This window comes from Conger conger, chromosome 5, assembly GCF_963514075.1.
Source record: "Conger conger chromosome 5, fConCon1.1, whole genome shotgun sequence".
Classification (NCBI taxonomy): domain Eukaryota; kingdom Metazoa; phylum Chordata; class Actinopteri; order Anguilliformes; family Congridae; genus Conger; species Conger conger.
The window spans coordinates 44,875,292-44,900,991 of record NC_083764.1 but is presented as its reverse complement, the minus strand read 5'-3'; the positions used below and the strand labels follow the sequence as shown (position 1 = coordinate 44,900,991).

General features: G+C 40.8%; 2 protein-coding genes across 3 annotated transcripts in view; one reads left to right on the top strand and one right to left on the bottom strand.

The window, feature by feature from the left end:
• The first annotated feature begins 580 nt into the window (after positions 1-580).
• LOC133128758 (claudin-1-like) lies at positions 581-4,239 on the top strand. The gene is made up of 4 exons (XM_061242514.1): positions 581-986; positions 1,925-2,089; positions 2,487-2,571; positions 2,972-4,239. The coding sequence occupies exons 1-4, from the start codon at positions 764-766 to the stop codon at positions 3,126-3,128; spliced, it is 630 nt and encodes a 209-aa protein (XP_061098498.1). The 5' UTR covers positions 581-763; the 3' UTR covers positions 3,129-4,239.
• Positions 4,240-8,687: 4,448 nt separating this feature from the next.
• The window catches only part of LOC133128510 (tumor protein 63-like), a 29,987-nt gene continuing 12,974 nt past the window's right edge, over positions 8,688-25,700 (bottom strand). Inside the window, exons 3-12 of one of the 2 annotated variants that reach the window (XM_061242098.1) lie at positions 18,123-18,309; positions 17,863-17,978; positions 17,348-17,457; positions 16,631-16,755; positions 15,956-16,035; positions 15,474-15,598; positions 12,979-13,124; positions 12,338-12,482; positions 11,092-11,185; positions 8,688-10,823 (exon numbers count right to left, since the gene is read on the bottom strand). In XM_061242098.1, the coding sequence (XP_061098082.1) occupies positions 10,527-10,823; positions 11,092-11,185; positions 12,338-12,482; positions 12,979-13,124; positions 15,474-15,598; positions 15,956-16,035; positions 16,631-16,755; positions 17,348-17,457; positions 17,863-17,978; positions 18,123-18,309 (1,425 nt within the window). In that variant the 3' untranslated portion in view covers positions 8,688-10,526. Of the gene's footprint in view, positions 10,824-10,966; positions 11,186-12,337; positions 12,483-12,978; positions 13,125-15,473; positions 15,599-15,955; positions 16,036-16,630; positions 16,756-17,347; positions 17,458-17,862; positions 17,979-18,122; positions 18,310-25,700 lie in introns of both variants that reach the window. The other variant, XM_061242099.1, reaches the window with a different exon arrangement.

Genomic DNA, 25,700 nt, shown 5'->3' with positions numbered 1-25,700 from the left:
TTATTATCTGAATGTTCGTGTGGCGAATGGGCTGAACATACTGTCTATTGCATCTCAAATGTAATAGCTTGTGTTTATAAGAAAGATAAGGATGTCTAACAGGCCTGTTAGACATTTACTGGCCTGTAAATAAACACTTAATCTCCCCTGCAAGACGTCCAGTGAAAATTTGCAGGAGTTTCGCTTCACACGAAGCTCACAAGAAATAACAAAAATCGTTGAAACTTTTCATGTGCTATGGGTAAGATACACCCATGTTTCTTAAATAAGGACATGCCATTGACAGAAGCATGCCTCAGAAACATGCCTTAAAAAGAAGAGAGTATATTAAAACTTTTGGTTTTTGGGTATCAGTAAATAGACTCTGACGTAAATGGATGGACCAAATTAGCCTACGTGTGACCATTATTCACAATCCGTATTTTCTTCAGGTGTGGTGGAAATGTGACGTCATTCGTTATTTTTGCCCTAAAAATTGAGACACAGTGGTTCGGATTATGGCTGTCGTCCGGTAACAGAAACCACCAGGGGGAGATCCGGCGTACTCCCTTGCCTCCTTAAATGTGGGTTGAGTCTCACAGCATCTTCATTCGGTGGAACTACGGGAGACTGAGGGGTAGTACTCTGTAGACGAGAAAATACTTTTGTCAAGGAGGTTCAAAACCAGACTTTTGAAGATTCAATAATTTTTGTGGCCCAGCACATTACTCTTCGCCTTCATTCTTGATTTCGATCATAATATTTTTTTTTCGACCTTGGGATTATGGCAAACTCAGGAGTACAGCTCCTTGGCTTTACCTTGGCTTTCCTTGGCTTCATTGGATTGATAGCATCCACAGCCATGGCCGAGTGGAAAGCCTCTTCTTACGCTGGCGACAACATCGTGACAGCGCAGGCCATGTACGAAGGACTCTGGATGTCGTGTGTTTCGCAGAGTACCGGGCAGATACAGTGTAAACAGTACGATTCTCTTCTCCAGTTACCCGGTAAGTATGATAACCGTCGATCGCGTTCAATTTTCTTTTCTTCTGTTTTCGACTTCTCGCAATAAACTTTGTAACTGTACCATATAATTGGCGCCATATGGTAAATGTGGCAGTATATTTCAAGATTAGGTTGTCACGTAAATTTATGTCCATATTTATATAAATTGTAGTTAGGCTCGTTTCAACTCTTGTATTCAAATGTATTAAATAAGTAATTTTCTTGGTACGTTGAAACCGGATAAGAAGATGAGTGCTTTGATAAGTTTGCTTTAATAACTCTTAGGAAACTTGTCTAAAATTATAATAATAGGCTATTTAATATAAAAATAACATGCTGCATTCGTCTCACAAAATATTTTAGGCCTTAAGCATATAATGTAAAACAGCCCTAGTGAAGCATATATCCTGTGATGAAGCCTAACTCAGCAGGCCTACCCTGCGTGTATGTACATGTTTAGGGAATGCCTTGAATAGCCCAGCACCAGCCACACTGGAGGAAAAATGTACACCCAAAAGCTATAGTTTAGAGCGCCACACCCATAAGAGGATGAAGTCCTCCCCTCACCTTTTTTTACAGTCTCTCTTGAGCAAAGATAAGGCAAAGAGGATAATTAGAATAACTTGGTCTGATCCTTCTCTCTTTGATTAAAATAAAATGTATATGCTTTGTTCTGCTTGCCAAGTATAGTATGCATTCAACTGTGATTATTAAGTTATTTATTGACTTACCAGAGTATCCAGAGTAACATCACATTACAGTTTCTTAGCTCACTGGGGCTTGAACCACCAACCTTCTGGGGCCCAGTCATGTACCTAACCCAGGCTACAGGCTGCCCAACTAATATTGTAACTGTTGGTTTAAAAGCTGCAACCTTCCAATTAGAAGGCAGTGTGTTGCATCATGGGACTGACCGTGTTTTTTCCCCTCTCTCCTGCAGTGGAAGTTCAGGTCACCAGAGGTCTCATGATCACGGCCATCCTCCTGTCATTCATCGCCGCGCTGGTGGCCATGGTGGGTATGAACTGCACCACCTGTCTGGAGAATGACATGCAACAGAAGGCCAAAGTGGCCATGGCTGGTGGGATCCTCTTCATCATCGCAGGTAAGAGAGGATTTACTACTCTACACATAGTATAGAAAAATGTTCAGTCTTAATTCAGCTCGAACAGATTATACAAATCCAATATGGACCAAATATACTCTATTAAAGTTAGTTTAAGACTAAACATTTTACTTTGCAGTGTTTATTGTACCGGCCAGTGTAATGTCGAGTTTTCAACATCATGAAGTCATTATGATGCAGTAAAAGCTAATACCTCATAATTCACAGTGGAGAGTTTTTCTTTCCTCATTAATTTGATGTTATTTTTATTTTTTATTTTTTATTGCTTGTACAATATATATTCTCCATATTTTTGCTTTACATTTTAAGATAAATTACATTTTATTGAAACAGAATGCACTGTATATTAACACAGATTTGTTTTCTGATGTTACAGGTGTTGCTGGGCTGATAGCAAGCTCCTGGTATGGGAACCGGATAGCTGTTAAATTCTACGACCCCTTCACTCCTACAAATGGCAGGTATGGGATATTCTGTGTCAGTCACCTGTGACCAGTCATGGCAAAACATAGAGGGAGAGGTGCAGCATATGCATCAGTATAATGGCTTCACACCTTCTCTCTGATGACATGACATTGGCTAATGTCTGTCCTATGCCTGGGCTTGAACTATTGAATCCATTCATAACCAAGAAGCAAACATGTTCATGGTATGGCAAGCTGAATGCAAGAATATGCATTATGCAATATTACCCTGCAATTTGTGTCTAAAGTTTTGTGTGATTGCACACAATCAGGGTGAGCAAATGAGCCGAGGGGGGGGGGGGGGGCGAGAGTATGCAGGTTTTAATTCTAACCCATCAGCATACTTCTGATTTCAGTAATGAACTAATTTCACTAATTCCTCTTGTTGTGTTTGCAGGTATGAGTTTGGGAAGGCATTGTTTGTGGGCTGGGGTGCTGCTGCCCTCTCCATTCTGGGAGGTGCCTTCCTGTGCTGCAACTGCATGGGATCCTCGTCAGGACAGGCAAGGAACTACCCAAAGAGCTCCAGCAGACCCGGAAAAGACTATGTGTGAAAATGCAGTGCGCACCAGTGAACATGACCACTGTTCTGAGCCCAGCAGCCAGCTGCAGCCAGAGCTTGAAAAGGGTATCTAGATGCAGGGTGTCTGGTTTCTTGGTTTATATGGTAATGGTTTGTTTGAAATGGGTCAAATAATGCCCATACGCTTGTCTTTTGACAAAAGGGTTGTAAATAATGTTATGGGAAGTATTGCATTGTACCAATAATGCCATGAAACTATTTGTTATGTGTCCTGTGAAACCATTTGTTATAAGCTGGCTGAAATGTGTATGTACCCTTATGACAATGGCTGTGATGCCATTGACATTATTAAGGTTTTATGAATGCAATGTAAGTGCTTCAAGAAAACTATCATTGTTTGTTTTTGATGGCTAGTGTATCATTTTACATTTACATTTACATTTTAGTCATTTGGCAGACACTTTTAATCCAAAGCGATTTACAAGTGCATATCCTGTCCTATCCTGTTAAACATTCCATTCACCTATACTTTCAGAATAATTCATGTATTTTTTGTAAATATAGGGTCAAGCCTTTCTCATTAGGTTATTCCCCTGGATTCCCTTGGAGTAACAGTGCTGTTCAAAAAATATCTGTAATTGTGTACACCAACAAAAGCATAATCTGCTGCCATATGTTCTACTTTTTTCATTTCCATTAATAACAGTTTTTACCATAGGACCCAGTATTGTTATAAACAAATTTAATTCATATAATTTGTCTATTGGTCAAGTTCATTTCAAAGGGATTTTTGAGCTTTGAAACTGAGGATCAAGATACTACACAAGAAGGGTGGCATTAATTCTGACTGATCCTCAGAGGGTTGTTATTGCATTGAAAATGTTTATGTGTATATTTTTGAAGTTTGCAGTATTGTATGATATCATTTGTTTTACAATCTAACTTGTGTGTCAGTACTTGAATCACAATGAACCCCCTTCATGTCTTCTGTTGAAACCAAAATGTAATTGTTTTCTGTGTGCATTGTGAGATGGGGTCAGATTTGAGACTTTTTTATTTTGTTACATAAACTAGAAATGATTTTTGTACATTCTGAAAAAGAAAAGAACATTTGTAATAAAAACAATTGTAAAAAATAGAAAAGAAGAAAGAGTGTTTTTCCATTTACTTATTTTGATTATATACCATACATATTTGGGAGGGAAATATTTCAACTAAATGAGGTTGTCTTGGTTGTAAATGAAACTGGTTAGCAACTCGCTACTGTCCCAATTATTTTAATAAGACAACATGATTATATCTTTACCAGTAAAAGGCTTGCTAACAGTTATGATGCTTAGAGTAAATTGGCTATCCTTTTAATCAGTCCCTCCCTATGGTAGGTATCACATTCTGATGAAATGTTGAAAGGCACAGTTAGCATGTGGCTCCCTTCAAATAACCTGCTGCAAGACAGAAACCTTTTTTAGTTTTAGCAGATGTATGAAAATATGTTACCATACCAAGGTCGAGTATAATTATGTAAAAAATATATTTTGTGATTTTTTTTCTTTTTTTTTGACAAAATCAAAAATTGAAACAAAAAATGTGACAGAGGTGTTCAGTAGTATTTGGCCCCAGTACAATTTGGAATATCTGACTCTTAACACTTTACAGTACATGTCCTATACCTTAACAAAGCATAACAAATTACATACACACCAGGTACGCTATGGAGGTCAACAAACATTGTCTAAAAGTAGAAAAGGGTTCTCCTTTACACATCTTAATAATAGTTTCAAGCACAATGAAACAAGTTTACATCTGTTTTAATTTGACCATTCACATAACCAACCATGAATCATACACAATGAATGAAAACTTACATGGAATGTTTTTATGAGATCATACACCTCCAAAATTCTTTTTTTTTTCTTTTTGAGCAGCATTCCGAGTATTGTGCAGTTATATTGCAAGGTGCTATGTGATAAATATAGCTGATATGTCAACCATGCTGAAAGCTGTGGAATTACTACTGGTAAGTGGATAGGCCACACCCTATTAAAATTAATTCTGCTTTTTGTTAACAGCAGCAGCAGATGTATTTTTGTGCCTCCTATCTCATTTTGTTTTTAAAGAGTGCCTGAGATTTTTGCTGATGTTATCTGCAATTTATATAGTCTTACCATAGCAATGCACTTAAATCGTTATGATTACCCATTAATAATGTTAACCATTTTTGACCATTACTATTCAAAAATTAAATCACTGGAAGTGAGACATAGTTGCTACTGTGTCCTGAGTTTTTTTTCTTCTCATTTTCATTTTTTATTGAACAAGATCATTATAAATGATACGTTTATAAGCATAAATTATAGGCAAATTGCTTAGCTCTTCTCAGAGAGGACTGAAAATGAGTTTGAATTGGTCTTGAACTCAAACAAGAACAAGATGCATTGATTTATTGATTGATTTACTGATTTATTGATGTACAAAGCAACCAAATGTGACCTAACCAATGAAATCATGCTCGGAATGAGGAAGTCATAAAAACCAACATTCAGCAAAGCATTCTGGTTTTTGTCTGAAAGATCCAAACAGAGGCAATCTCTTGCTGGTGGAAAAAGTAAACAGAATCATTGAAAATGGCAAAATTGGGCCAGCAGAAACACGTCTGCATTCTCTCTCTCTCTCTCTCTCTCTCTCTCTCTCTCTCTCTCTCTCTCTCTCTCTCTTTCTCTCTCTCTCTCTCTCTCTCTCTCTCTCTCTCTCTCTCTCTGTCTCTCTCTCTCTCTCTCTCTCTCTCTCCCTTACTAGTTGGCCCGGCATCATATGCTACTGCTCTCACCTGGTGTACAATACGCAATCTATTTTTGGGTGAAGTAAGCAAAGGAAGACAAAATTGTCTTGGATAATCTTGTGAGATTTGGGATGATGGGTTGTTTTTCTCTTCACATTAAGGAGATAGCTGGTTAATTGCTTTGAGGTTTCCTGTTTGGCCTGTTGACAGCTCTACTGTCAAGCTGCTGTCTTTAACAACCATATAAGGGCTGGATTTTGAGATTAACATTATATCACAATCATCATTGACTGTGAAACTAATACTAATATTGCTTTAAGTGTCATCAATTATGGAGTTGTGCTGTGAAAAAATTGAAAAATTGAAAAATGAGACATATAATTGGCACATAGCACCATCTAGTGGACATTAAATTAATTTTATGTCCCAGCACAAATCCAAACAGAGAATATCAACACTTTTGTATACTCCATACTGCGCAGAGAATCTCATAATTTCTATATTGTATGGAGACGAGGTATTTTTTCAGAGATAAAACCGATAAAACCGCTGCTGGAAGTGGCGTTGGTGGGCCAGTAGGGAGGGATCTCCCATCTCTTTCACCTAATCATAACCTGATTTAAAGGCATACAAAAGTGTTCTGTCCCTCTCCACCTCAGCTGATATGGTGCGCATTCTCGTGCAAAATGGCTGCCGTTACATCACCTAGGTGGGTGTTACACTTTTGTGGAGGTTGAGTCGAGTTTTCCCCGTCATCAATGTAAAGCACGAGTGTGACAAGAGTCCTATATAATGCAACTATAGATCTACAAATTGTGAAGAGTCTAAGGGGTTAATTTATTTTATTGTTCCCCTCACCCCACCTAAATGTGTTGCTGAACTTTGGTTAACCTGTATTGTAACCTGTAATATGATCTTTAATCTGATTGGCTGTACCTTTGTGTTTTTATATTGTTTTAAAAGTAATGTCTGGGGGGGGGGGGGGGGGGGGGGGGAGCTGTGAAAAAGTAGGTGAGTAGACTGGTAAACAGCATGCACGTTCAAAGTGGAAGTTCACAGGACCAGACCGACTGTGCTTGAAACCTTGTGGGAATCTAGGCCTACATGTGGCATGGACTCAGACTTTTCCCAAATAATAATTGCGGAAATCTTCTCTTCCTACGAAAATTCTCTGTTAAAATCGTGAGTACCTTCCCAACCGAGCTCCAATAGAAGAAAAACGCGCCTTTATTTCATTTTGCATTAAACAAAACGTATTCCTGGTTTAACTAACGTTATGCTAGCTGTGATTCTGTTACTGTCGTCTATGTGTATGATGGCTCGGGATTATAGTGTGTTAATACCGCCAGGTTTACTTAGCTAGCACCGAGGATTCTGGCCCCGCCAACAAGATTCAATATGGATGTAAATACCGTGAAATTAAAGGTGACAGACTCTATCTGCATTTTAACCTCATTATCAAATGGTTCATTTCAATCCAATGTGAGTTCAGAGGCAACAGAACAGAAATTGTACCACTGTCCAAATACTTACGGGCTGCGCTGTACTTAGCCTACACAGGTGGCTATAGAATATCTGGCCCTCCAAAACTATGGGCATATTATAGTTCAATTAGTTATCTTTGCCATATTCTGTACTTTAGGGCATTTTGATTTGAAATTAAAAGATGAATTTGAATAGGCCTTGAATTAAGTTAAGAGTTATTGTTACGGTTGGGGTTGCAATGCGACTACGGTTTCATTTAGGATTGGGTTAGGTTAGGAAAAAATCTTTCTTACCAGAGTATCCCCTTTTGAGGGCCCCTTGGGAAGTAAAAGGTTGCACTGGCCATTCAGTGTTCTGTAGCCTGTAACTTGGAAGACTTTTTTGATGTTTTATGGGTATTTATTAAGAAGACCTGGGAATACAGTTTTCACTTTTATGATCCAGTGTTTTTCTACCCTATGTCTGTCCTCTGCTGTCCAGTTTAGCATTGGTTTGAAGGCTCAACATTTCTACTGCCTCAAGTCCATGGTGAAGGACTATGTTGTGTTGTTAGTGTTGTTCCTGTTTGTAAAATACTCGGCCTTGTGCGGGCATTGTGTAGGGTTAGGGTCAATATTTGCATTGAGGCTTAGGTTTGCAATTAGTGTGATTAGGGACTTTTTATTTATTTATTGTGGCTTGACATATTTGTTCCCTTCCAGATTTGCTCCATTATTGCATATTTTTCACAATGAATAGTTTCCGATCATTAGACCGTATGTAATATTAGATGAACGGAACCTAAGTAAACATTGCTGACACACATGGCTGACACACAAGCACAGATACCCAACAGTGTATTGTTTTTTTTTTTTTACTGTTTTCTCCTTTCTGTTCTGACAATTTAGAAGCAGGGCAAGATAAGCATAAGTTTTGGTCAGAACGGTTTGCAATAAATCACTGAATAAAATAATGGTTTCTTTTTTGAATTATTTTTTGCCATTGTTAAAGATATTGCATTTTAACTGAAATGCATTTACCGCTAGTGAATATCCAGAAGGCATGTCCTCATCACTCTATCATCCACCAGCAATTTTGGAGAGCACAGAAAATTATGCACTCCTCCATGAATGCACTGGCACCATCCATTTCTTTATAGTTTGCTGTGTACCTTGTAGATTAAAGGTGTCCACCGCACCGGACAAATTGCTCTTTATTGCCTGCCGAACTACTAGCAGTAACTAATACAAAACCTTTGATTGCATCACTACACAAGCAATACGTTAGCAACTGCGCCAACTCCTTAAAATCACATATAATCTTTAATTACATGGGGGGGAAAAAATCTGTTATGACAATTTGCTTTTATTTTTTTGCATTTTGCATATATCAAAATAAGGAGAAATGTTTATACATCTTTCACTTGCAACATATATACAATAAATTGTACAAAATGATCAGTAGTATCTCCTTTGTGAAAATACAAAACAAACAAAACAAAAAAGACAAAGTAAAATGTATTTTGAATGCATCTCTGCCATACTGTGCCTCTGCCATTATGACTGGCTCTTTCAGAACCAGATATGGTTAATATATCGCAAAGACACCATTCTAAAAGTCAATCGAATGTGTTTGTCCATGTTTAATACGTATAGCTCAGTATGTTCTTCAGATGTGAATCTCTGCATAAACACACAATTCTTTGATTCTCAACCTGGCAAATTACTATAAAAATACTGCTCATTTACAGCATGCACATGTTCTGTATTCCTACATATACTTATGTACTGTAGCCTACTAGCAGAACCCTAAATTGAAATTGAGGACTTCAGTGCTGTAGCATACACTGATATTACATGCAGTATCATGTAAGAACAACATCGTTTTGACCGTTCTATTTCATAAAAAAAAAAAAAACCATTTTGAACATTTTAGACCAATAGATGATTTGAGAAAAGAAGTTAAAAAAATTGTATACATCCTAAGTACTAGGATTGCTATTCTGAAACAATAGACAAAACGGAACACTGCTTGGCTTTAACATTAACAGTCCTAATTAATGCAGAAGGACAAACAAATGCTTCTTGAAATGACCTAGTTAACTAGAAAACCCTTCTCCATATCCAACACAATTTTATACAAAAAAAATATATACACATATTTCTGCCGTTCTAGACTGTCAGACAGAAAAAGTTCCCAAAATGCACCGTTTAAAGTAAGTTCATCATGGAGACCCGCTGGACTAAGAATCAGGCATTGGTATGGCTGAAAGTTGAAAATCTTAAAGACAGCTGATGTAACTTCCCCTCCATTAAAGCCACATTATCACCAACAAAGGGTTGCACAAACTGATGCTGAATGCTAATACCCATGAAGCTGTGGGAAATACAGGGTTTTCTGTAATCTGGTGGAAAATGTGTGTGGTACTGCAATGGAACAAAACGGGAATAGAAATATATCCCCAGTGGGGAACTTCCATTTGGCATGCTTCTGTATCACTTAATGGGACTAATTGAATACTATGGATATTCTATAATACGGCTAAATGTTTAAATTTTATCAATTCACATGGTAATAACACATTGCTGCGGCAAAGTTACTTTGTCACGGTAACTTTTTCATGGCTGAAAACCACTGCAAATTCAAAGTCTGTATAACACTATTTTTGGCTGGTAATAATGTTGAAGAATTTCATCATAACACAAAACCTCACATTTATACGATAGCATAAAGCTAGAGGTGGATCTGAACAACATTTTGAATTCCTTCTAAAAATGCAAAAAAAAAAAGGTTCTTTTGCAACATTTCACACCCAAGGAAAGAAAACCCTCTTGGAACTTTGAATGGCACTGAACTATACACAAGAAGGGGCTGATGCTGGATCCGCGCAAAGCAACAAGTCGTTTAGCAGTTGGTAAGTGCTCCATCTGCTGCATCATAGGCTAAATACAAAAGTATCTTCAAACAGACAATGTGCTGAAAAGCACCCTCTACCCATTGCCCAGCTTGCTATGAGCTAAGTCTTGCTATAAGTGACACAGTGACAAAAGTACATAAAATGAACTAAATAAGTGCGTATTTTCTGAGTTTCTTTGTTAGTTTAGTCAACAGAGGATGTGGCAGCAGACAGGTACGTGTCACAGTTTTAGATTCAGTGGGAGGAGCGAGAGCAGGGGTGTGGCCTCCTCACTCTCCCTCCTCCTTGATTCGCTGCTGCTTGTTGCGGCGGGAGTCCATGTCGAAGGAGAAGTCGCTCCAGTCATCGCGTGGGGGGAAGGAGATGGTCTGGCGCAGGGTGAAGCGCACGGCGTCGATAACACGCTCGCCCCGGGCCTCCGGGGGGCCCACGCCAACCCCCGAGGGCCCGCCCGCAGCCCTCAGGATATGCGACGGGGACGAGAAGTCCATAGCCTGTCTGTGGTCCAGAATCCCCTTCCAGATCACGTGCTGATACTCCGTCGGGATCTTGAGCCGGGAGAGGTCCTGCACACACAGCACACAGCACATTAGCAGTCTGGGCGGGAAAGGCCCGTAAAGCAGCTGGTCCAAGATCAGTTTGATCATGGGTCTTGTGATAGCTGAGGTTAGGGGTTGCGGAAGGGAGCTGATCTTGGAACAGTGCTTACAGGCGCTTTTTTCCACCGGAGCCGCTTCAGTCGTCTGCCACCTGCTGTTCCTCCCGAGCACCCATGGCCAGCGAATGTTCTTTTTCACGCCACTGTTGTCGTGCGTGAGATGGGCAAGGCCTCACCTCCATGTTGTAGTTCTCGATCTGGTAGATGTTGGACAGGCCTTGGGCAGTGAAGTAATCCAGACAGGAGGAGCAGCCCAACCTCAGAAGGAAACTAGGGGGAAAGCCAAACGTTAGCCGAGGGAACTGGACTCATAACTAGCAGGCTGCTGGTTGAAATCCCATGTAATCACATGCACAGAAAAATAGATAACCCCATTTAAGGTCAAATGTAAAAAATATAATTGAGTTGGTTGCAGCATTGAATCCTACAGAGCCTGAATTGCTAAATTGAGTGTACGGATTGGCAAACTGAACGCATGGATTGCAAATCGGAGCATACTGATTGGCAAAATGAATACGCGGATTGCAAAACAGCATACAGATTGGTAAACCGACTGGATAGATTGCAAAACTGAATGAAGTGTGGATTTTCAATTTGAATATACATTTTCATGTAGAATCCCTGCTTTTTTATTTTATTTTTCTACTTCGAACACAATGTTAAATGCTTCCGTGAAAATATAGCTGAATAAATGGTTATAGAAATACATGTCCTCCATGTTAAATAAGTGCAGCAGCTCAGCAAATAAATTAAATGCAGTGCAATATACTGTCTAAATAGTTCTAGATGCATGTATACTTTTTTGCATTAATAACAACAGCATTCTTCAGCTATGTACATGCATGTGCTACTTCAGAAGCATGACATATTTGGCATAATTTTGGTTATTTTCATCACTGGGAAAAATAATAAATTCACTAGCCATCAGCAATGGGTCCAATAAAATTAATCCAAGTTGATCCTTGGTGTAATGTAGGCTGCTGACTTATACTGCCTCACACGTTTGGTCATATTAGCCATTTTCAACACCAATGCCTGTGATGGAACTGTAATTGGCCCAATTTGCCATGTTAAATGCATTTCGCTCTCAGTACAAAAAAAGAAAATCCACTGCACAAAACTGATGGCGTAAAGACAACATTGACTGCTAACTGAGCGGCTGTTGTTTGGAACATGCATGACATGCAAATTGACATTCAACCGCTATAGAATCCAATATGATCAGCAACATTCTAGACCTCAGATACAAAACCATTGCCCACATTCTCCACCAATATCCAATACTGGACCAAAGAGGTGACATTTGAAGATTGAGATATGTAAAATGCCCCATGGCCTGAGCCCATTTACACAGCCTATTAAAGACATGATTAAACATTATTATAAAGAATGCTTTTGACTGAATTTGAGCAGATGTGGTACCTGGAAATGCTGCTGTCGATAGGGTAGGGTGGTGGCGGCGTGCAGTGGGAGGTGGGCACCATGGGTAACTGCTGCTGCAGGGTGTGGGTGGGGCTCAGTGCCCCCATGTCTGCTGCCATGGGAATGTGGCCACCCATCATGGACACTGCGAACACAAAAGCCGTCATAAGACATCCATCTGACAGACATTAGAGGGACTGTGCCACCAGCTTCCCAACCTGAAAATGGAGCGGCATAAAATTCAGTCTCTTCCCAATCGGTTCCTTCGTAGTGAGGGTGCCCAAGCTTGATCTGGGGACAGCATTCATTTGGATATCCCCAGCATTTGTAAATGTACTGTAGGCACCATTGGCATGGTGTGTATTTAGTCTGTTTGGCTAAATACTACCCATTCACTTCACAATATGACATTAAATTGGCTTTTAACAAGAAAGAAATATTTACTTGGGCCCCAATTAGACCCGTTATATGATGATTAAATTGCTGGCTATTTTTCAGAGAAGAAGGCAGGCATCTTGAAAAATTAAGTTCTACAACAGACCCTGACCGCAACAGACATACAGACTACGGCTACCATTGTGCTCTAGTAATCAACCCCTTTCTGCGATTTGACAAGGTGAAAATGGGAGGGGAGAACTTACAGTCTGTGAGGCCTCCGGGCATGCTAGAGGGGGTGAGGGAATTGCGCTGCTGGGGGTTCATCAGCTGGCTGACGGATGGCAGTTTATTCACCTTGCCATGAGGAGGTGAGCTGGAACCGAACGAGGGCTGGGAGGGTACAGAGCTCCTGCACAGAAAAAAGCAAACAAAAACAACACCCTCCCCTTAGTATTAACACGTCTAGATCACACCAGCGCCTACTTATATTTAATTAGAAATAGGCTACATTTAGATTAATGAGTGCATCTGCAATATTTATTTGGTAGATGCTCCTATGAAGAGCTTAACAGGCCACAAACTATGAAATCCATGTCACAGGGGCATTAACATTCAAGTTAATATTCCCTGTATAGACCGTATCCTTGCCATTCAATATCAGTGCTGCAGAGGTGATGCTAGGAGATTTCAAATGCTTCCTGGGCACTTTATTCAGCTGATCATGCCTTTGTGTCTCATGATCTATGTCACATTTCTTATGGAGAGAACCAATAGAACAACCACCTCTAAGCAAGCTGAGCACCGTGCCAATTCACATAGATACAGTAGCACCCCAGAAAAACTAAAAAAATGTTTTTGAAATGGCTCCTGGTGCTTAAAGGTAGATTAATAAATACCAGTGTTTTGTTCCCACCCATGTCTAGATATTTGAACAAAGAGCTCTGGGAATTTAGTGGAAAGGGAAGAACTCAGCTGGGAGCCCACTAATGTGAACACATTGTGTAATGCGGGCAAAGCCTGTTATCCACAATAGCAAAACGGTGCTCACCGACTTTCAAAAAGTCATGAGAGCTTCAGAAAATACTTCAATGCTGCCGTCTTTATACTTTGACAAGGTTCACCAGTGCTCAAAGAATACAGCCAGATTGAACCTTTTTCTTTCTTTCAGTGAAAGACATTTTCAGAAATTTTTGAGCTGTCAATAGGCTTGCAGAAAGAGTCTAATTATATAAATGATCAGAATTGGAAATAATTCACAAAATTAGAAGTCTTTTATAAATGGATGTAGTACTTCTGTTCAATATTACCTTTATTTGAATTTATTTTGTGAACAATAACTACAATTGGTGCCACAACACAGAATGCTTTTTTATATTGTATTTTAAATGTGTATCATAAAGTATGCTGCACTATAAATTATGTGAATGGCCTTTTCTTTTTTTAAGATATTTTTTAGGCCTTTTTCAGCTTTATTGGACAGTATATAGTATAGAGAGGCTGGAAGAACGGGAGCGAGAGAGAGGGGAAGACATGCGACAAATGTCGGACGGTCGGATTCGAACCGCCGACGTCGCGGCTCACAATGAGCATGCGGTTAGTGCTCTACAGGCTGCGCCACCGAGACACCAAATCCACAGGGGGGCGCTGGTTAGTAATGCTGTGAATTTGTACATCAAGTCTAGCAGGATAATATAATGGGGTGTGTGCGTGCGTGCATGTGTATGTTTTGATTTGTATGGCGTGCATATACAAATGCACAGAGGAAGGAAAAGTTATTGACACAACTTGAAACGCCTCTGTGCCTTAGCAACTGTAAGCATGACATCACCGTAGTATATCTGTCTGTCTATCTGTTTATTGTGATCTTCTGACAAAAGCAGTCATTACGGGTGGGGATCGGAGACTGATTCAAAGCTGTAATTCTCTGTCCTTTCATGCTCCTTTAGTATCACGGGCGACCAACACAGATTGTGTGTGTGAGCGTGTGCATGTGTGCATGTGTGGATTCATGTGCATGTGTCTGAATTACAGATAGTAGTAATGAAATCATGTGAAATTGTGAAACCTGTTCTGTTATGTTAACCTGCATATGGACACACAGAAGACAGCCATTCTGTCTTCTAGGACCACAGCTAGGAGCTTTATTTGCGTATTTCAGTCCAAGGTCCAGGGGGAGTCTAACAATACATTTGTCATTAACTGTAACAGCTGAAAATCATATTCTTTCAATTTTCTGCATTGTATGAATTTGTGACGATCATAGAACTCTGTTGCTTCATTAAATTCAATTGTAAATGGAAATACCATCCATTCTGACTATTTTTAGTGAAAGGTCACAGTATGAACGACTGATATAAGTAATTGAATAGTATCTTGCTGAAAAAAAAACAGCTCAAGCTAGGTTTTGAAATGGCTGGTAGCTGGTTGACCAATTTAGAACAGCTCCACACTGGTTGTTTATTTCAAAATAATCATTTTAAATGTATATGGCACCAATTATAAGTTTGAACTATTTATAAAAGTTTGAGTTTTATACCAAGTGTTTTATACCATTTTTAGCATTGGAAACTATAGAAAAGAAACTGCAAAATATTCTATATTTGCCCCTCAAAGGGGAGGGTCACGCACAATGTGGTGAATTGATTCTGCATTGAATATTGCCATAAACATAATTACTGTACCATGGTAGCTCCTACATACCATGCAATTTAAGCTTTTGTGAGAATATAGAAGGTATTTGTTGTGGTGAGATACTCACGGTTTTGGTAGCAGTGTCTGTTGCTGTTGTCTGTATGAGTCAACCGTATGCTGAGGCACAAACTGCACCAGTTCCAGAGACTCTTTAATCTTCACCAAAAACTCATAGGTCTCACGGCCTTTAATCTAGACAAATGAGAGGAAGTCAGTGTCAGGAAGTCAGGAAGATGTGTAATAATGCATGAACTACAAACAGACTTCTCCTTGGGAGGCAAGGAAGAGATTCAGTTCCATCACATTTTTCATTCCACTAAATTAATGACCCACTCACTGTTGAAATCAATCAAAGACATTAACAAGCTAACAATTTGTTATTTAAATTGTATCTACATAGAATAGAATATTCTGACGCACAGGATTTGATGCACCCCTTTTTTTCTCCCCCCCATTTGTGCATGTCAACTGTAGGGTTTCATGAATTTGTTCTAAAGATATGTGTTTGGTAAAAGGTAATGATATATATGATGATACATATAAACATACAGCCAGACAGAAGACCTCCTCATCTGTGGCTCTTCTTTTCTTCATAGAGTTTGGAATCCCATGTGATGTCTGGCGAAATCCTACAGGAAGGATACACAGAAAAGGCCCGTGGTGAGTGCTGTGTGGAGCATGCATAGCAGGCTTTCCCATGTGTGGGTCAGCTGGAGTAAACCAATAGGAACACTAGGCCATTCCCCAGCTTCAACACCAACCCCAACACCAGCTCCAACACCAACCCCTGCACCACCTTCTACAGCAACCCCTACACCAACCTCTAAACCAGCCCCTCGATAGCTCCTAATCTAACTACAGCACCACCCACTGCACCACATACATAAGCTTCTACACCAGTGGTTCCCAAACCTCTCCTTGAGTATCCCCTGCTGGTATTTGAGTATGAGTACACCTCAAGAAGAGGTTTGGGAACCTATGCCCTGCACCAACCTCTAAACCTGCCGCTCCAATAGCTCTTACTCTAAGTCCAACACCATCCTCTACACCAGCTCCCAAGTACACCATCCTCTACACCAGCTCCCAAGTACACCATCCTCTACACCAGCTCCCAAGTACACCATCCTCTACACCAGCTCCTAAGTACACCATCCTCTACACCAGCTCCTAAGTACACCATCCCCTAAAGCATCTCCTACACCAGTCCCTGACAGTGCCTCATACCATCACTGCTCTTTGTCCCATCCGTCACATGCTGCTTGCGAATGCTGTCTTCATCGGCCTTGCGATCCCGGCCAGGGCAGGCACAGATCCGGGCCTCAAAGCACCGCCGTCCCAGGACCTGACCACTAAGAAGCAAGAAGAAGTGTTCCGCGTTAGAGGGGCAAGCACAGAGAAATACTTCTGTTGAGAATTGTGTCAATCCAATTCTGTCAGCTGCTGCATTATAAATCCTTGGCCGTGCACCTCAAATGTAGGGTGAGTTTTCTGATCAAAAACAGTTGCTACAGGTTACACAAATAGACAAATGCACCCACATACACACTCACACGTGCGCACACACCCACACCCTTCATTTTGAGATCATTGTGAAGGTGCTACTGGTATCAGTACCTAAATGGTAAATGGTTGGAATTTATATAGCACCTTTTTCCAAAGCGCTGTACAATTGATGCTTCTCATTCACCCATTCATACACACACTCGCACACCAACGGCTATTGGCTGCCATGCAAGGTGCCGACCAGCTCGTCAGGAGCATTTGGGGGTTGGGTGTCTTGCTCAGGGACACTTTGACACAGCCCAGGCGGGGGATCGAACCGGCAACCCTCCGACTGCCAGACGACTGCTCTTACTGCCTGAGCCATGTCACCCTAATGAAGATTATGAATATGCTTATATTTATAGCGAGCAACTGCTCAGAACTCCGTGGGGAACGTACTCTCTGGTTTCTAGAGTGACGATGATGAGGATGGGGCGTCGGTTCATGCCTCCGACGCAGCTGGAGTTGCACATGAAGTTGTACAGGATGGTGGTGAACTCTGTGCCCACCTGCAAGAGGATACACAGTTGTTACACTGTACCACTCTGCTGCTGACAGAAGCCCTAGAACCCAACACTGGACATTGTAGCTCTGAATGAGGGGAAGGTTCCTCTCCATTTTTTTGGAACAATACACGGCTGCCCTGTCTTGTAGGCTGACGGAGCACAATCGTAAACTGGTCTGGTTCTGTGGATAGACATGAATAGCATGGAGCTGCTGCAGGGCTGTCAGAGATGATGGGGGCTGCTGGCCCCTTTTGACTGGCAGTTTGCTGAAAGTTGTGTTAAAGTGAGGAAAGATGGGCTTTGCTGAGGTCATGTGACCCTGTTGTGACCCTGACTGAAACACGGGAAGCTGGCTTGACAGGTGATGACAGGCTCATGCTACAGGCTTTGACGGGGATGGGGCTGTACCTGGGGTGGCTCATATGGCACCAACACACTCTGGCGGCCCGTAATCGTGTCCTCAACATATTGGGCGTGGCTGTTCCCCTCCACTCGGATCAGATGACTAGGAGGTGCTATCTGGCCTGTGAAAAAGTGATCACAATGAAGCAATGTCATAATGGAAACAAATATTGTTCATGGATCTTAAAACAGGTTAGGAATCATAGAGTACACAGACTGCAAAAACAAAACTGGTGGACACTGTGTAGGTCAGTAAAAGTTCTCACCTTCGTTGAACTCCCGACTGAGCTCGTGGTTAGGACAGCGCTTCACTACCTCGGTGACATGCTCCGCCTTTTTGTAGACAGGCATGGCCCTGATGACGGCCCCCTGTGGTGGGTTGGTCAGGACCTTGATCTGGATTGGACAAGTCTTGGCAATCTGACAATACAGTTTCTTCAGGTCTGTCGAGTACTGGAATATAGAAAGGAAGAGGGAGGGAGGTTAGACAGCCATGGTTACAGTTATTTAGCAGTCACTTTTATCCAAAGCAGTCTGATTAGACTAAGCAGGTGACAATCAATGTGATTGAGCAATGTGAGGTTAAGGGCCTTGCTCAAGGGACCAACAGCTGCATGGATCTGTGGCTATACTAGGGCTTGAACCACTAATCTTCCAGTTCCCAATCATCTACCTTACCCACTAGGCAACAGGATCCCCTCAAATACTCCAAAATGCCTTTCTCAAGTATTGCAGGGCCTCATTGTGACGTTTCTCATTGCTGACCAGCAGCTAACCACCTGATTCCATAACTCCCACTTCAGATTAGTGGTATGAGAAAAGCAGGAAAACCTGCTGGACTGTAGCCATCTAATAGCAGAGTGGAATAGCTGTACACAAAGGAGAGAGAAGGTAACTTTTTTGGGATTGTTTTTTTTTTTTTTTTTTTGATACAACATAATGGGTGTTATGACTCAACTTGCTCACTGATCGAGACATCATTATAGCATGACAAAATTAAGTTTTTAAGAAATGTGCTCCCATCCTAAATTCCTAACAAAAGGGAAAATACAGGATGGGGAGTCTTTCTTGTCAGCCTTTCATTCAAAGGGGCGTAGCTGAGCCAGCGTTGTTCCAGAGGAATGCCCCGGGGACAGGGCCCGGAAAGAGTGATCGCTATCTCCAGTCACCTGGAAGAATTAGGGATCCAGCTGCAAGCGGCTCCACATATGCATGAAGTTGTAGTTATTGCTAGTTTCCTTCCATGGCTTTACCTGCCTTTATGAAAATCGGTATTTAAACGCTTTAGGATTCATCAGGATAGGATATACTTTCATTTGGAAAAAGTGTAAAACCTCTTCGGATAGAATTATGGATTTACCTCACACCACCAATCAAAGGTTCCTTTGATCAAGCTCATCCGCAGTTTGTGAAGTGTGCGGGTAAGCAATGTGTTGCCAATAGTCTAAGTGCGATAATCATGAATGTATGTAAAAATGTCTCAACCTGGACGATCGAGGCGCTTATTACAAGGGAATGAGCTGTATGCTTCCATGAGTCGTGCCATTTCTGCAGATATTGGCCAGACTTGTTGATGCATGTTATTGTGTGTGTCAGAAGAATGATATATCTGGAGGTTATGGCCGAGGTCAATCTTCCCACTTTCGTCTGTAACATTGAATTAAGCTAACCTGAATGTTCATTATAGCTTTTGCCCCAAAAAACTAAAAAAATTTATTTAAAAAAAACTAGCACTTAAAACAAAGAATTGAGTGCAGTACTTTCACAGTGAATATGGTGTGGGGATTTCCAGCATGTTTTCTTGCATGGTGCATTCCTGTGTCTATCTGACACTGAAGGGGTAAGACCTGGCCCATGACGATAGCCTCCACAAAACTATAAAAACAACTATTTGGTGGGGGGCAGGAGCAGGAGTAGAAACAGGAAGGACACACCCATAAATTCCGAGGTTTTTAGTCAGACCTCTCCCACTTTCAAAGAATACTGATTGCTAAAGTTCACTGTACTAGTTATTTTAGATATTATTATTTATTATTATATTATCATTCTGGTAACACATGAATTGGCATGAACTAATCTACAGTTGTTAACTAATAAGTAGTTAATCTATCCAGCTTTGTTAATGTATTTTTACATCATTAATTCATGTTAACAACTACATTACTTAATGCCAATTCATATTGGCATTACTTAATACCAGTTCAACCACATGCAGAGTTTTCACAGGGCAGGGACAAAATTGAACATAACAATGATATGAATAATGACCATGGACTGTATTTGACAGCAAGACTGGTTTGTATTTACCAGGAGGACAGTGTTCGTGTTGCAGAGACAAAATTATGTTTGCTCAAGCAGTCTATTCATTGTCAATGAATGGGACTGACTGGCGGACTGACAAAAGTTCTCCTTCCTGACCATAGGAATCCTAGTGTATTACAAAGTGAGTTATTCTGGGAGGGCACATTCGTGAGGTAGGGGAGTCATATACACTCAATATTACATTGCATTGGTTATATCATTTGTAGATGTTTGAGTTTATACGACCCTGGATAAGGTTGATTCGCTTACTCAAGCAATACAATCACAGTATCGTACCTTGGATCCGAAGCTGTAACCTTCCCGCTACTAATATCACACCAAAGCACTTTGTCATGCTAATGTTAAAGTCACTTTAAAAATGCCACTGTCAGAAGCAAGACCATCAGTAATGGCAATAGATGGAATTGTCAGTAATTTGATTTTCACTGAGCCATAAAACGAAACCTTTCTAACAAACATCTGATGTTTCTGATGTCTTTATCTTCTAGTAAGCAGCTACATTAGCCTATAACATGCTGTAACTCCACACTGCATCAGTTTATATGTAGTGTAGGCCAGATGCTCCTATACTGAGGTCGGAGGGTAAAAGCAGCACATAAATGGTAAAAGAAACTTCCAGTACAGTCCAAAACTGTGACGTCCCTAAAGGCTATTTTTCTTTCCAAGTACAATTGTACATTAAATTCCTTTTCAATGAACTTTTGATATGAAAGGGGCCCAGCCCAGCACCTGCCTGTGCTGAGTTATAACATTACTCAAGCTTGGCGGAGGTACATACACCTTAGCAACCTCTCCTACTCATAACCCCCCTCTTTATACACACAACTTCTCCTTCACTAAAGAAACAACACACATTATTGCCAAAAATCCTCTATGGACACACCTGTCTTTTTCCTTAAGGATTTTTGTCAATTAAAATCTTGGACGGGATGAGGAGTATTAAGCAATGGAACCACCCACTCCTTCCCACTCCAAAAAAGTGGTACACTCTCAGGGAAAATGGTGACATTCATTTGAAATGGAAAGTGCCAAGGACACACTGCGGCAATGTCCCAATTGACAATGACTTGAAAACGCTGCAAAATACACGTGAGGTGTGAAGCTCTCCCAGTCTAACCTTTAGATGTTTTTCTTCCTTTCTGTAATTAAAGTCAAAGTTTCAGTCCTGATGCGCATGCTCAGCTAAGAATAGCATGTCCTTGACTCACCTCCTAACTCTTTTGTTGGAGGGGGGTTGGTTGAGTGAATTTTAGTACATAAATTAGCTGTGAAGAATTCTCCCACATCGCTTCACTCCGAAAAGAATCACCTATTACTGAGATGCACTCCTGTTCAATCAAAGCTTTCAAGTAGGACAGGATTGAAAGAAAAATACCATCAAAGAGTCTTAGAGCTGCCTGTTGGATCCAATTCTGCCCACTTCATCCAATCCACACTTTTTAAAGATCAGCAAATTGGCACAGCGTGATACTCTAAAGAAAGTCCCTGAGGTTATCTTTCTAAAGAAAGCACAGTGTTCTAGCAAACAACATTGTTACAAGTGACACTTACATACTCTGGCAATAAGAATATTCTTTTTGTTGTTGTTTTGAATGAAGCCTTTTAGTCACCCATGTGCTCCTTTTCTCTCGATTTGGAATGCACATTGGCATCTGTAAACCTGTCTGTCATTTCATCCTGTAGCCCACCAGCTATTGTGACTGCATATTTCCACAGTGGGTGCAGGTAGACAGCAGGTGACCCAAAAACAATTTGATTTCAATTATGAGGTTAGCATAGCTAGTTGAACCTTGTGCAACCCTCTCTCATGTACATCATGTACTTTGTGTGCCCGTGGAGTCTTTCAGCTTAAATAGTTTTTGGATGGCTTTGAAGACATTATGTGCTCCTGAACTGGTGTAACACCCAGTTGTGCAATGCCTTAAATATAAGAGAATGATGAATAACTATAATTGCCCTCCTGTTCCCAAAATCTGATGCCCAGAGATATGCCCTGAGAGGTGATGTCAATCATCTGAACAAAGTGGGAGGGAGGGAAATGGGTGGAGGGGTAGGGCAAGGGTGGAGGAGAATGTGTGAGAGAGAGAGTAAGACAAACTGAGGGAGAGCGAGGAGAAAGAAATGGAGCGATTAAAACCGAGGAAAGAGGGAGAGAGGGAAATAAACAGAGATAACCTGGGGCTAGGCAGGTGGACTGGGAGTCGGAGACAGGAGTACTGTCATAAAGCTCAACAGGGACTTGTTGGAAGACAGGAAAAAAGAAGAGGGGAGAAAAGACACTGCTGTATTTCTTGCTGTAAGGGCACAAACATTTATCTCTTTAAAGCAGCTACAAGTGGCAGGAGAGAAACAAAATATTCCTACCCCCTAGGAGACCATTTTTAAAAAGCTTATAGATACAGAGTGTGTCAAGTGAGGTATTACACAGGGCAGTATAGTATAACCTTGCTATTTTATATGAGGCGAATGCTATGGAACAGACATTAACTAACAGGATAGAGGGAAATACTGTAAGCTCTAGGTCCCCCCTGTGCCTCTTGAGAATGCTGACACCTACTTCTCCAATTTCACTGAAACGCTTCAATGTACACAGACACGGAGATTAGCACATGAATACACCCATTCACAGATACACACAAACATGTGCATGCACGCACGCACACACACACACACACACATACATTCACACTCATACAGTATGTATACGCACACACATACTGTATGCATGCACACACACATGCATACATGCACATATGCATACGCAAACATTCATAGATAGCACATTTGTACACAGAAAACAAATCATACACAAATGCATAAGGTCTATACCAGCCCTGAAGCAAAAATCTCTGAGCAAACAAATATGTCTTGAGCCTCTCAGCCAGGCTGGAACTCAGAGAGACTCAAGTCAAAGGCCAACACAGGCATGGAATGGAAGGGGAGGATGGATGGGATTTGGTGGCTTTTAAGCAGGGCTCTGAGGCCCTAGTGTGTAATTATGCTGTACTCCGTGGACATATTGGGGATTATATGGTCTTTGGACAGTACAGCACATTCTTCAGTCTCCTTTCCAGTCTGCACTCAACGCCCATTTCGCTTAAAAGGATTTTACTCCACAGGATATATTTATCAGGAATTTTAATGTTAACGTCACAGCTACGGGAAAAACTTGGTGTGATGCACGTTCAGTTGAGCACCTCCTGGCAGGGTAGAACAAAGAAAAGGTTGAGCTCAAATGGGATTAATCTAAATGTCAAACAAAATTAATAGTTATGCACTCTCAATTATACCTGGCATCAGGGGAGCGCTTTGACTTTAATCCCAAAACATAAAAAAGTGCTTTATGCAGGCCAATCTCACCCCGAGACATCTGTATTTGAGAATCCAGAGGGGAAAATGTGATAACAGCCATTTAAATCATCTTTTGGTAAGCACTGTGACTCGACACATATGCCAATAATATCCAGATTATTTTCATTAACTGACCTAAATTTATAACAGAAAATGTGATAACCAACACCAGCATTATACTTGTAATGATAGTTCAATATAAAACACTTGTGGGGTTAACTTCTTTTCCCAGGTCATGTGATTCTCAGAAGTAAACAACGCATTCAGTCACGATCTGTTTTACTGCGCCACCAATGTTCACACCGATGCATAAACACACAGGACAAAACCAAGAAAGATGTCCTCACATACATAGCACACTACTTATATTATTCCTCATGCACACACTCACACACACACACACACAAAAACATACACACACACCTCCCTAGCAACACAAGCTGGGGCAGGCCTGCAGTCGCTGTGCTTGCTGTTTGCTGATGGGTGCTGCAGGCTCAGGACGCAGGCAAGTCCTGACAGGGGCTGGGCTTCACCCAAGCCTGTTTAGCGCCTCTGGTCTTGTCTTCTTCATACCTTACATGCACTGTCATGTCTACAGCTTCTCCCAAACCTGTTTAAGCTGACAAAAATGCAAGTTTTTTTTTTGTTCTCGGGAGCAAAAAACACACCTGCCTCTTGTCAAAGGCAAAAGGAAAAACTTGTCTTCTTAATGTTTTAGCATATCGGCGTAGAAGCACATTGAGTGATTTGTCATCACTCATCATGATGAATAAAATATTATGATCTTATACTTCAAGTCTGAAGAATGGACTAATTACAAACAAGAAAACTGATGCCTGAAAATAAAACGGTCGACCAGCTTAGATGCCAGTACACCATGCTAATTACTCAATACTCAATGTCAATACTCTCTTTTCATGCTGAATTTCATAACAGCAAAGGCATCTACACATATGAAACAGCTATTGTCTGAAATTACTTGAAGGAACTACTTAATTACTTAATTTCCATCCAAGGTCCAAACACGAAGAAATTCTGCCACATTTTTGGAAACTTCACATAACCATCCGTAAAAGTTTTGAGATATGATATAAAATAGACTTCTATGTCAAATATGGTGAAAAAATAATTTATGCTTTGTCACCATCAATGTGCTATTTCCATAACATTCTGACCTGTGACTTGACGATCATGATGATGATGACATAGAAAACCTTGTGTCAGTCTATACCAATTGTCAGAAGTGTTAATGCATGTTAAAGGCAGACTATGCAGAACTTCTCGCTCTTGTGTTTGTTCACAAAAAAATGTATACGCCCCATTCTCAACCCCGCCTCTCTGTTGCAGAACTGAGCTTTAGTTGTCCTTTTCCACGCAGGCCATTTAGCAAGCTATTCAAGTGACGTTACTTGTGTTTGTATTTAGTTAGCTGACTTTAGCTAAATGTTAGCTAGTGGTGATGCTAGCCACTGATGCTCATGCTAACACTTGTGGATTTCCGTCTGCTTTCTCGCCTGCCTGCAGAATTCCGTGACACAAACATACATACTCACAAACGCATAAATCCATTGTCGTTTTTATATTTATCAGACATCTCAAGACTTCTGAAAGTCTTGGAGTCTTTGGATATTGGCATGAGCTCCCTGCCCTGGAGAGGAAATACAGCGGTAGAAAATATAAGTAGTAACATTAGTACTGTGCAGTGGGGCCCAGCTATCGTGGCCAGCCTGCTGACATACAAAACTGAATTTTGTTACCTAGCTAATAACATGGCAGCTATCTAATGTTACCAGAATGTGGCCTGCCATTTTAATGGTAATGGCTAACCCAGCTCACCACTGTAGTAGCTAATCGCCTCCTCTTGACCCCCTCCCCCTTCTGTTGGATCCTAGAGAATATTGGACACATTTTTTCAAAGCATACATATAAAAACGGCCACACCCAGAAGAGGCCAAAGGGGTTTTTAGAATAATAAATACAAGGAGACATGCAAGGTATTGGGGACCTGCAGATCATGCATGATATGACATGATATGATATCAGGATATGAGTCTTCCCATAAGACAATCAGACTTCTTCAGTAATAGCCAGAATAAGACGAAAGACAGTGAACAATGAATGAATAGAAGTATACAGGGAATTAAATTAGCATTTGCGTACATGGATACAGT

Excerpts from the sequence above, each read along its gene's own strand:
- LOC133128758 (XM_061242514.1), top strand. The coding sequence starts at position 764 with ATGGCAAACTCAGGAGTACAGCTCCTTGGCTTTACCTTGGCTTTCCTT. Across the intron at positions 987-1,924 it reads TTCTCTTCTCCAGTTACCCG|TGGAAGTTCAGGTCACCAGA; the intron begins GTAAGTATGATA and ends TCTCTCCTGCAG. Across the intron at positions 2,572-2,971 it reads TTCACTCCTACAAATGGCAG|GTATGAGTTTGGGAAGGCAT; the intron begins GTATGGGATATT and ends TTGTGTTTGCAG.